At 44.9% G+C, this 12193-nt stretch overlaps 1 protein-coding gene across 1 annotated transcript; it reads right to left on the bottom strand.

The window, feature by feature from the left end:
* Positions 1-1827: 1827 nt before the first annotated feature.
* Positions 1828-11965, bottom strand: LOC119354988 (uncharacterized protein At2g33490-like). Its single transcript, XM_037621756.1, has 11 exons — positions 11700-11965; positions 10320-10392; positions 10116-10193; positions 9686-9747; positions 9507-9575; positions 9280-9308; positions 8991-9198; positions 8679-8894; positions 6113-6166; positions 2447-3407; positions 1828-2044 (listed from the first exon to the last, which is right to left on the bottom strand). Exons 1-11 carry the CDS (start codon positions 11811-11813, stop codon positions 2034-2036), a joined length of 1875 nt encoding a protein of 624 aa, XP_037477653.1. The 5' UTR covers positions 11814-11965; the 3' UTR covers positions 1828-2033.
* Between the last annotated feature and the right edge of the window lie 228 nt (positions 11966-12193).

The raw sequence follows: 12193 nt of genomic DNA, 5'->3' as shown, positions 1-12193 counted from the left end.
AGCTGCAGTCATGGCCGCCGCACTGCCTCATAGGTCCCGTCATAGCTGCCGCGTGCGGCGTTGCAACATCTGTCGTCGCCGGCGCTGCATAGCAGCAATTCCCCGCCCCGCGTCCCAGCTTCGTCCATGGCCGCCGCCGGTGCTGCATAGCAGCAACTCCCAGCGCCGTGTCGTAGATTCGTCCATGGCCGCCGCTGGCGCTGCATAGCAGCAACTCCCAGCGCCGCGTCGCAGCTTCGTCCATCGCCGCCGCCGGTGCTGCATCACAGCATCCGCAGGTCATTGCCGGTGCTGCATAGCATCAGTAGCGAGCACTGCGCCGCACCTTCATCTATGGTCACCGCCGGGCGCCGGCGCAGCATCCCAGACGCGTTGCAGCTTCCGTCATGGTCATGGCCGACGCGCTGCCTCCGACGCTGCATCGCCGCCTCGTGCTGCGATGCATATGTCGCGGCCGCATGTGCTGGGATGTAGCCCTCGCCAGCGTTGCTACTGTCGGGGGACGTAACAGCAAACTACGGCGTGTGCTCGGGCGAGGAAGGAAGCGATGAACCATGCGTCGCTGAGTGTGCTCGGGGGAAGCAAGGTGGACGATGAAGCGTTGACCCATCTAACGGCTTAGACAAGATGGATCGGACGGCTTCTGACCCGACTGATTTCCCAGGAAATCAGTCGGTTGATCCGTAGCAGCGCCCGATAAAAAAACATAGACTGTTGGCACCAGAAGATGCTCAGTCTCCTCCCCCGGACGGAAGGGCAAAGATTTTTTTTTTTCAAAGATTTGCCTCATCTATTAAAATGTTGATGCTAGCTCTATAGCAAAGATGAGGTGGTGCAAAACTGTAGAGGCGAAGTGTTGCTAGCAGCGGCTGTTCCGGGTGGTACGAGTCAAAGTGGCTGAGCGCTTGGCATGCGTGGAAGGGACAAAAGACTGCCTTCTGAACGTGCTGACATGCATTGCATCCTGGAGCCGAACTGTTCCAATGTCGCCCGCTCGTTGATCCAAGGCAGTGAGATTAGGCGCCTGTTCGGCAGCGGAGCGGCGATTTATCAGCTCCGCAAATTAAAATTGGATTGTCACTTTCACTCCGGCGCGGAGCCGAGGGAATCCAAACGCGCTCTAGGTCGCCGGCGTGCTTCCGGTACCGAGAAGTCTGGAGGCTCTCTTCACGCTTCAGAGATGTTAGGTGGCTCATGGGTTAGCTAAATCTGCAATATGTCGTGCGAATAGGTCGGTTTTGATCTTGGATGCACCTCCCCTGATTTTTCAGCTCCTTTTGAAGGATTGTAAGCATATTCCTACCAATTAATGTGAGTCCTTTGATTCGCAAAAAGAAAAAAAGAAAAAAAAAGAAGCTCAAAGCTATACCTAACCTTTGACTCACAACGCCCAATTATTAGACTTTGGATCACAATCATGGAAACGACGCGTCCCATTTATAATCTAGCTCCATCATGTGCTATTTTTTACTTAAAAACCCACCACGAATTCAGCTCAGGACGAATGGACCATCAGTACTATGTTAGGAGAACATCAAATCATTATCATGTATATATAATTAGCACAAAAACAGGCTTATGTCAGCGCAGATTTGTTTTTTGAACTTGGCACAAATTTGTTTTTAGTAGACCGCATAATTGTGAAGTGAGGTTCTTACAGAACTGTATATATATATATATATATATCCACTGACTAAAGAAACAATAATTTAACCATTCGAGTTATATATCATCCCGCACTTTGAAAAACTGAATCTCTGTGCAAACAAGGACAATGGTGGACAGATACACCTAAATCCAATAAATACTTCAGATATGCAAGCCATGGAGTAAAAATAATCCAATAAGCAGGCCAAATAAATAAGCCAAGGATAGGAAGTCTTTCATATGTGAATGAAGGTAAAATATTGCTATCTTTATTTCACCTTTTTGTTTCACAAAATACACCAAAGACTATTGAAGAAAACCAAGAATGCAAACTACTTACGTACAAAATTGCCTACAATTATAAACAGGTTTGGATGTGTGAGTGCTCACAAGGTTTCTGCAATCAAAGGATAGAGTATAGTTAGACATGGCATTATACATTGTGTGTAGTAGCATTTGTGCAGTAAAATACTGAATATATCTGAATCTTGGAATCTTGCAAAAAAAATCATGAGTGGATTGCATTTCATTCACATGTGAAGTTGTGAACTATAGTATGATCTAAATACTTTCCCTAAAACTACTCACAATGCCATGATCAAAACCAATGAAACCATTGAAAAGAGCAGATATCTAAAAATGGAAAACATATCGCAGTGAGATGATCGAAAACAATAATGGAGTAAAACCAACACTTAAGGCACAGTTCAGAACAGAAATCTATGGTGAGGTTTAAACATGAAATTATTATCTAGAGATAAATATGTGTGAAACCAATTATTTAGCAGTAGAAACTTACCCTTCATCCTTCTGGTGTCTATAGTTGTTTCTGCTATTGCTTTGCGGGAAACATCTGCCAAAGATATAGGTGTTAGTGGGGGCGAGGACACTTCGCTGCTCTCTCTGCTATGCCTAGACTCCAACAACTTATTCACAGTAATAATAGGTGTTCTTTGGCTGTTTGAAGGTATAGAATAGCTGCGAGTCATGGCAGCAGGTGGTCGTGGAAGCGGTGATGCTGTATTTGACGGTGGGGAGGCACGGGTAGGAATTTGCCGCCTTGATACCAAAGGACCAGAATATCCAACCAAACCAGGCCGGAGAGTGTCTAAAGCTGCAGGAGGCCTAGGCAGCTCATGAAGCTCACTAATTCTGGGGGATGTTGTTGGCAGTGAAGTTATCCTAGGGACTTTTGGAGCCACAGATGGAAGAGAACCTGGTCCATGTGATTTTGTTGACATAACACGAGGAGGATAATTTACTGATGCTCTGTGACCAGCAGCTGAAAACAAGGGTTTGCTTAGCCCTGCTTTACTAGGAATTGGGCCAGAAAAAGATTCCCTCTTCATTTTCTTAGAATCTGAAGTGGAGTAGGAATAAACTAATGGTGATGATCTCCTCTCAGTACTTGATGGCATCTTAACAGGCCCGCTATACAAGGAGCTCGGCTTATAATCTTTCACGAGCGGAGAGGAATGCCACAAATTTGCTGCCACATGTGAACTCTCTGGTTTGTCTGAATGAGGTGATCTGTTGGTGTCTGCTGAAGTGGAGATTTTATCATCAGCTGGTGTCGGGAGTTTGTAGGAATAGTTTGTTCTACTTGACTGTAGTGGGCTCGAGAACATTGGAGAATTCAACTTGCGAAGCCTCACAGATGGATCAAGCACATTATCAGCAAAAATTGGTGCTGATTGAGTACCAAACTCAGGCTTCACTCGAGGAGCTGCAAAATCAGTCTCTCTTTGTTTGGCATGTTCCTGTAAGTGAACAAATGACAATTAAAAGAACTTCAGGACACACTCAAAATGCTGCACCGTCAGACTTAAATAACAAGAGAGCAGGAGTATAAAAATAGTAAAAAAAAACAAGGACTGGAACAAGCGAAGGAAGCAAGGACCATACACAAATCCCAATCTGATTATCACACTGTTATTTAAACCTTATATAGCAAGGAAGTTCAGATTAGTGTGCTTCATTGAGTGATATTATACGGAATGACATTTTGTACAACTATAATCAATAGTTCCCAGTATAGGCACACACCACTGACAAAAATAATGACGGCAATCTGTAGGCTAAAAAGATGATGACAGTTTGCTTCAAGCAGGTGATCTATATAGAAAATTGTGAAGAGTCTATATCAGAAATATTTATCACCAGCAAAAACTGAACGTCACTTCAACCAAAATATCAATGCCCCAAAACTCTCATCCCAAAAAAAAAGGAAAAAGAACTGATACGGCAGTACTCCCTCCGTCACAGTTTAGAAGGCATAGTTAAATTTGCGTGCGTTTCCATAATAGACAAGGTTTAGGGCGCATTGCATTTATTTCTAGTAGCTAATTAGTACTCCGATATACTGTTAGAGTAAGTAATGGGCCTAATGGGCCCGTTAGTCTTAGGGTTAATTAGAGATAAGAGTCGCTTTCTTAGGGGTCAAGTAAGCCTTGCCTGAGAGTCAAGTAAACCTCTCTATATAAAGAGAGGAGATGTATCAATCTAATCAAGCAAGAATTAAGAAGGAAATCCTTCCATCTTGCCCGGCCGTGGGCAAAAGGCCCCCGGCTGGCCTTCTTGCGCCCTCCTTCTAGCAGCGCCATAACAATTTGGTATCAGCTAGCTTCGGTTCGATCATGTCTTCACCGCCGCCCAACCCGTCTCTTCCGCTGCCGGTCACGACCGTCGCCCCGCTCCTGCCCGCGCCGGGATCCTCCGTCGCGCCCGCCCCCGTCGTCCTCACCCCGGAGGTGTCCGGGGCGCTGCGGGACCTAACACAGGCGGTCCAGGAGATCCACCTGTTCTTGGCCGGGTCCTATGGGCCGCACCCAGCTGCGCCGCCCATCACCGCCACCGCGCCGCCGTGGCTGCCGTGGCAGCCGCCGCACCAAGCGGCCCCCGCCGCGCTCGCCGGGCTGCTGCAGCAGCCGCTGCAGCTGCCATCCATCGCCCCGTCCTGGCTGTCGTGGCAGCCGCCGCACCAGGCGGCCTTCGCCGCGCTCGCCGGGCCACTGCAGCTGCCATCCATCGCCACCACCGCTCAGCCCTGGCTGCACTAGCAGCCGCCGCTCCTGCCGGCCTCCGCCGCGCCCGGCGCTCTGCCGCAGCAGCCGCTGCCGCTGCCCGGTGCGCCACCGCCGGTTAGCTCCGGCCCCGCATCGACCGCGCCGGCGGGAGTCCCGCTCCACCAAGTCCAGTCCCCGCCGTCGCCGTCACCGCTTCCGTCTTGGATCGCTACCCGCCACGTGTCGGCGGCGGTGAGGCTGCAGGCTACTGCGCGCGGCCTCCTAGCGCGTCGGCGTGTGCGGGAGATGCGTGGTCTGCAGCTGCCGCTCCTCCAAGTTGCCCTTCACTGCGCAAAGGACCTCGATCTCATCCGCTCCGCCGGGGATCTTGGGCATGCGGTTTCCCCCACGGGCAGCGGGCATGCTGTTTTCCCCACGGGCAGCGACCTCCAAGTCTGCGACATTGGCGGTTGGGGGGGCGCACCCCTCCTCGTCATTCTCCATCGCAAGCCCCCCACTCTTCCCTGTGCGGTGCAGACCAACAGCCGTCCGGCAGGAAGAAGGCATGGTGTCACCGACAACAACGCACCACGTAGCACCACTGCATTCCGTCACCGGGAGCCGCAAGGGCGCCTCTGCTGGTCACTCTTGCGACCACTTCCAGGTGGCCATACACATGCACTCCTTTTGTCCAGATGGTGTCCATGGGATCCAGGTGGCTGTACACGTGCACGTCCGACGTGCGGATGGTATCCACTTTTTGTTAAGAGGTCCAAAATAAATCGTCCCAGTCCATTTCAGGTTGAGAATAATAAAACAAGCCGAGATGTAAAAGGCTTGTTTTTAGGTGTTAGGTTTGGGTTGCGTCGAGTCATGGTTATAAGTTGGTTAGGCTGCAGCTTGAGGACAAGCTGCATGTCCAGGTGGGGTGTAGTGTTAGAGTACGTAATGGGCCTAATGGGCCCGTTAGTCTTAGGGTTAATTAGAGATAAGAGTCGCTTTCTTAGGGGTCAAGTAAGCCTTGCTTGGGAGTCAAGTAAACCTCTCTATATAAAGAGAGGAGATGTATCAATCTAATCAAGCAAGAATTAAGAAGGAAATCCTTCCATCTTGCCCGGCCGTGGGCAAAAGGCCCCCGGCCGGCCTTCTTGCGCCCTCCTTCTAGCAGCGCCATAACATATACTATTTCTATATGCATCGTAGTGTGAATGCTATTTTTTAGCCCATCTCACAACCAATAGATAACCACCTAGGTCCCAGAGAATTTTCAAGCGCGCCTTCTAAACCGTGACGGAGGTAGTAACTTGATATGGAAACAGGTCCACTTCAGGTTAACCTAGACAACCATGTGGCAGCACATACCATGGCTACACGTTTCCTTAAGAGAATGCTTGTAACCAGCATGTAACTCGTTGACCATGGAATGGCAAGGGTAGCATGACTAGAAGTTCAAGGATTACCTGCTCATGTTCCTTCAGAGGTTTCGTGGGACTCGCCATATTAGACTGATCCAACTACAGACAAAATAAATGATGTTTAGAACTTAAAGGATAATAAAAAAGGAGATAGGACAAGCATTTTAACATTCTTTAGTTAAAACATGGGAATGGAAAGTCTGGGTGAGCACTGTGATGCATCTGCCCAGGAATGGAATTGAGCTGTGCTGCCGTATAGACTCGGGGATCACCAAGCCCAGGTATGTCGGATGGCACATAAAAGGAGCACAAGAACGTTTGCTAGAAAGGACAGACCAGATCGGAAGTATCGTGTTCCTCTCATTTGGCACCTCTGCTCCGTATCTCTGATTCTGCTCTCCCGCAAATTCACCTCAGTTATCCCCAATTTACTACCAAATATCAATGCGATTTGTAAACAGCTATGGTGGACCATAACAGCAAAGTTTTTCAAAGCAAAATAGATAAGTCGTTGATATTTAGCGCGAAAGTAGTGTTTAATTTGCTGAAAGTTGCCAGGAGAAAAGAAAAATCAACCAAAACACGAGTCTAGGGGCTGTAGTAACACAAAACTACAACCCTGGTATTTTTAACTGATACTCTAGACTCAAGGGGCAAGCAGTAAAAAAAACATAATCATCTCAATTAGTCGGTTAAAGCGAACTCTAATAGACTAATAGACAGGGCGGCATGGCATTGACTATGGCAGTTGTTCGGCACATTTTCGGCTTCAGCCGGTAGGTGAGCTCTTCTGAAAAAATTCATACTTTTGAGAAATGATCTGAAAAAGATAGTAATTCATCTAGTTTCCTGAGCATTCTAGACAAATTTCAGCATATTTTGCTCAGCTATTTGAAAGTGCCGACCTATTTTGTAAATTCGAAAAAAGAACCCAAAAATCTGAAGAAAAAATCACCACAAAAATACCAAAAAACTGAAAAAAAAAAACTAGTAATTCAGTCTAATATGGCAAAAATAGAACCAGCTCAGCTTCGGTTCCGGCTCAAGCCGAGGTCAACTAATGGGTCAAGCCGAAAGTGAGCCGAGCCAGTGCCTTAGTCTGTCACATGTGGGTGCCGCCTGCCAGTTTTCTCTTCAGCTAACTAATCAACAGTTCAACATGATTATGAGTTCTTTTTAGTTATTACTTACCCCCAGAGTCTGGAGTATCAGTTCAAAACCCCTAGAGTTATGGTTCTGCGTTATTAGCCCCTAGAGTTGTGCCTTCCAGCAATTTACTCTTTCTAATTAGAAGAAACAATCCATGAGCACAATACAGTGAGGCCAGCCCTCAACCGCAAGCAAATTGAGGCCTAGCAACACTCCATTCTAGAATATAAAAACAAGTTTTCATATTCAATGCACTGCACTCATGAATGCCACCAGAGACCACAGTCCAAGCAGCACATGCTGAACTGGCTTACAAATGAGTACCAACTTATTTGGGCTTCAGTCCTATCCTCGCCTAAAATGTTTAACGTGGTGTTATTATATTTGGAACCTCAACTAATATATGTTTCTACTGTGCACTTTAAACTCATGTGGAAACCCCAGCACTATCACACTTTGAGCATACATACAGGCCACCACCACTGCTGCTCTAGAGCGATACACATCTAACCATACAGTTACCAGCCTATTCTTAGATCCAGTTTTTCAGAAGTTCTGGGATGGTAGTTCTTTGGCTCATTTGGCCATGGTAACCAAAAATGGTCTAGAAAACAGGAATTAGGGAAAAGCCAAGAACTGGCTTTCTGATTAAAATTAGCATCAACAGGAAGCACTCTGAAAACCAATTACCTTTACAACAGTTACCGGTTAAAATTTAACAAAATGAAATGATTATCAGCAGCATAGTTTCTCCTGATGTTAGTTCGTTACCATTAGATGCAATCCTCATGAACCTTTTTCTTTTCTTTTATGATCAAGTGGCAGGCCCATCTAATTCTTCCTAAGTATTCTTTTGTTATGTGGAAAAGATTACAGAAGAACACAGGCTATAGCAGTAAAAATTCACATTGCTGCGGCATGCAATTCACATGTTGCGACAGAAGTTCAGCAGGCTAGGGAGCTGAGCAGAGGCAGGAGTTGGTGTTTGAGTCGGCTCAGAGCTGGAGCCCATAGATTACAAAAGACATAGTTGTAATCAGCAAGCAGAAGTCCTAGTTGGTTTCTTGGTCTAAACAGGCATGCCACTTTAAAACATGGGCACTGTATGAAGAGAGACGACTGTAATCTTTTGTTCTGAAGCAATACGAATTTTGCTCCTCATCCCTCTTCTCCCCTCTCACCCCATTATCCAATTGTATGCTGCTCTCCAGCATCACAGCATCAAAACCTCATGTTAGGAAGCTGGCCAAGGGGAGTGCCACAACTACTAACTGACACCGAAAGAAACAGACTATGCAGTCACAAAAAAACTTGAGTATTGACCAGCACAGATAAATCTTCGCAAAGTGCTCATATTAGGAGATACTGGATACTGGTATAGTACAAAGTGAGAATAGATGAAGTTTTTAGTAGATGAGTCAAATAACGATTGAATGGACGAGTTGGGAAAAGGTTAGCTTACATCCATTGAACTCCTGGAAGCAGGAAAGTTTATCCCGTAGTCAAAACTCAACTCACTGCCCTCACTATGATTGTCCTGGTAAGAGCTGTAATCATCATTATCAGTGTCATCATCTAGTCCACTGAAGTGATAATCAATGTGCTGCTTCTCAGCAACTGCTTTTACATGAGGTTCTAGAGCCTCTAGATACTTCAACCCTTTCCTGAAAAAACTCAACTGAAAGTTCAAACAATTATGAGATGATTATAGTGTATACCACCGTATGAACCATATTAAATTATTAATAGCTCCTGTGAAGAAGAGTTAAAGTACCTGAGCAGCATGATGGCGAGCAGCCTGTGTTAAAATACTCAAGAATTGACCTTGCTTCAATGATTTCATGCGAAATATGAATAATGTTGCATCTTCTTGGTACTCGAGATAGGACGCTTGCAATTGTTCTGGGGAGAATGTTTCAGTTTTGGGATGCCTTGATCGTCCTTTATCTTTATAGGCTGACCGCATGGTTTCATATTCCTCTCTGAAGCAAAAAAAAAAACACATTTTTTAGAACTTGAAGAGAGAAAAGGTAAATGTGATAAATTCAAGGTAAAGTTTGTACCTTTTCTGATCACAGTGGTCCTTCATTTCCTGCATCAGTAAGAATGAAAGGGACAGCGTGTCATGGTTTCATAAATTGAAGTATAAAAGGAATTCAATTAGTTAGTTAGTATTCAGAAATGATGTAATTACAGCACGAACACTAAATTGGAATGACATTACGAAATGTGAAGGTAGCAGCTAATTGTATTAATTAAGTTGAGACAACCACAGCCAAAAAGATCAAACCTCTACAACTTGTAGCTCCTTGAGAAGAGACTCTGAAGGGTTTGTGATTGTATTTATGATATTTGTGCGCTGAAAAAATAACATTACAGGTCAGAGTATTACAGTACATGGAAGATGACAGTATGGCAACTTCTAAGACTGTTTCAGTTCAATGTTACTAAGGTAGAAAGAAAATTTACATAGTTATCCACAAACTTTTGTAGTTCGAATTGAGCCTTTCCTAGCATCATCAGCACCCTGCCTGCAGGTAAAAGACCACATGAATAACGCAAGAGGACCAAATACTTCTATGACTAAGGAAGTAGACCTCCAAAACAAACAACACAAGAATTTTGCTCTCGATTCACTGAAATCCGACTATCACCTTGTTCCATAAGAAAACGAATGGACAGATCTAGAATAATCAAATGCATAGAAAAAGTAGCATCAGGGGTATTTGTTTTTCATGAAGGATCTGGTAATTTTGACGAAGAAAAAAAACAGTAACATGAAACATAACAGAGTTAGCTTTATTAATCAAGAAATGTCCTTTGCTGCAAAAACTGCAAAGAATAAATCCAGGAATGCAAGTTTCCACATAATATGTGCTTATAAATTCAGACAACTCACCACTGTCATCATCATCGCAATCCAATGCAGTTTTCTCAAGTAAGCAAGTTCCCATTTCTTCCATAGCTTCTGCAAACTCTGTGTACATTTGATCACAATGAATTATGAAAGTACTATTACACAAGCACACACTCTCTATTAGAAGTTACTTGGGCACCGTTGTCCCATTAAAAATTACTATATCAAAGAAATGTTATAGCATACCATATACACTATTTGTTGTTGCAGCTGCAGCCGAAAGCAAGCTATCATAACAAGTTCTCATTTCCTCCATCTCCTGCAAAATAAGAACCTCACATAAGTTGGGTTACAAAAACATATTTCCATCAGACTGATAATCTTTGCACCTGTCAGTGACAGGTGAACTGTGAGCACTAACAAATAGCAGGAAAAACCATTCTGACAGGAGTTTGGCAGTCTGGATCCATTAAATCATGTTGCACAAAAGCTAAGGTTTGGCCCACTTCATATAGATATTTGAAGTTTTGATCCTACAAGGGCAAAGTAGATGAGCAAATAGTATATCGTCAACAGCTTTGAGATTCACTGCTTGCTAGCAACATGCCCCATCGGCGAATGACAAATGGCAGTGGTAGCCTTCTAGCGAAACGAACCAGCATACAAAAACAAACCATCCTACATTTAACATTGGCATGCTTAAATCTTCTCCTTCATTATCGCCGCATGCAAAAGCGTCAACTTTTTATTCTTTATCCCAAAACATCAAAAAGAAAAACTAAATGAAATAAAATACTTCTTGCGGATTAATCAGAGCACCGCACTCATCCACCGTGCTGCTCTACAACTCTAGCCATGACTAAAATCCCGTAGTCCCTTTCAAGCATCTATCAACGATTCAATCACTTTCATCTAAGTTGGACTGACTACATTGCTGTTGAAATGGACGATGCTGGTATGACTCAGCAGCCATTACTCCCTAATATAAAAGATTTTTTTATATTAATCCTGTATATATAATCAGCAGCAAACACTACATATTTTGATAATTTGATAAGTATATAACAATCATCAGCCAAGTTAAGTTTATCGCGTATAAAAAATTACTCCACTAATGACTTTGAATTGCTGACCCGAGACTCGTTCCAGATAGCACCTTTCTCCAATAAAAGTTTCCTGCCGTAGACTTTGACCAGCAGAGCCAAGCCACAAATATCAAACGCGTGTAACAGCCAGAATAACACATAAAACAATCAGCTCTCACAAATTTCACATATTATAGAAATATAAAAAATATCGTTACAGCAGTCGCATAGAACTCTTGCTTTGTTCATCCTCACGCGTAGAAGAAGAAAGGCAGACGAAGAGAAAAAAAAACGATCTCTGTATCCCTCGCTGGAGTTTGATTCCCTTCGATCTCACAGAATCGCCACGAGCAAAAAGAATTCACCGCAGCCAACAAGGACCGATATACACACAAAAACAAAATAGGAACAGCCCGGCAATACCGCTGACTTCTCGATCGGCCAAGCCCCTCGCGATCCAATTTAAGGGCGTATTCCAAACCAGCAGCGCGTGATGATTCCGGGAAAAGAAATCGTAGTCAGAGTAGGGAGTCGGCGAAACCTGGGCGGCGTCGACGAGGTTGTCGAGCTTGGCGGGCGGCGGCCGTTGGTCCTTCTTCTCCTTGTGGTGGTGGGGGAGGGCGAGGCCCCGGAACTTGCGCAATGGCGATTTCATCGTCGAATCCAGAAACCAGCGCCAATTCGCGCCCCGGCGATGATTCGAAGAGGGGAGAGGAGGGAGAAAGAGGAGGTTTGTTTCTTGTTTGACAGGATGGATTTCGGAAGACCAGAAATGGAGGAGGGAGAATACGATGTCTTCCTTTATGGAGATGCTACTGGTGTTTTGGGAACGGAAAATAATTATAAACAATTTGGTCCATGTTTGACCTGACGCAACCAGTTTGACCAGAAAAAAGAGAGAGAATATCCCCTCGCTCAATAAATGGGAAGATGAGAACAAACTGTAAAACAATGGGTATTATTTCCGCAACCTTCGCCTCCCCTCAGTCCATGATGACCCTTAAGACGTGGTGGAACTCTTGGTGAACTTTTGGA

Source organism: Triticum dicoccoides, chromosome 2A, assembly GCF_002162155.2.
Source record: "Triticum dicoccoides isolate Atlit2015 ecotype Zavitan chromosome 2A, WEW_v2.0, whole genome shotgun sequence".
Lineage (NCBI taxonomy): Eukaryota > Viridiplantae > Streptophyta > Magnoliopsida > Poales > Poaceae > Triticum > Triticum dicoccoides.
The sequence above is the reverse complement of the archived record's forward strand: the minus strand, read 5'-3'. Positions and strand labels throughout refer to the sequence as shown.

Excerpts from the sequence above, each read along its gene's own strand:
- LOC119354988 (XM_037621756.1), bottom strand. The coding sequence starts at position 11,813 with ATGAAATCGCCATTGCGCAAGTTCCGGGGCCTCGCCCTCCCCCACCAC. Across the intron at positions 10,393-11,699 it reads ACCTCGTCGACGCCGCCCAG|GAGATGGAGGAAATGAGAAC; the intron begins GTTTCGCCGACT and ends CTTATTTTGCAG. Across the intron at positions 10,194-10,319 it reads AACAACAAATAGTGTATATG|AGTTTGCAGAAGCTATGGAA; the intron begins GTATGCTATAAC and ends AAATGTACACAG.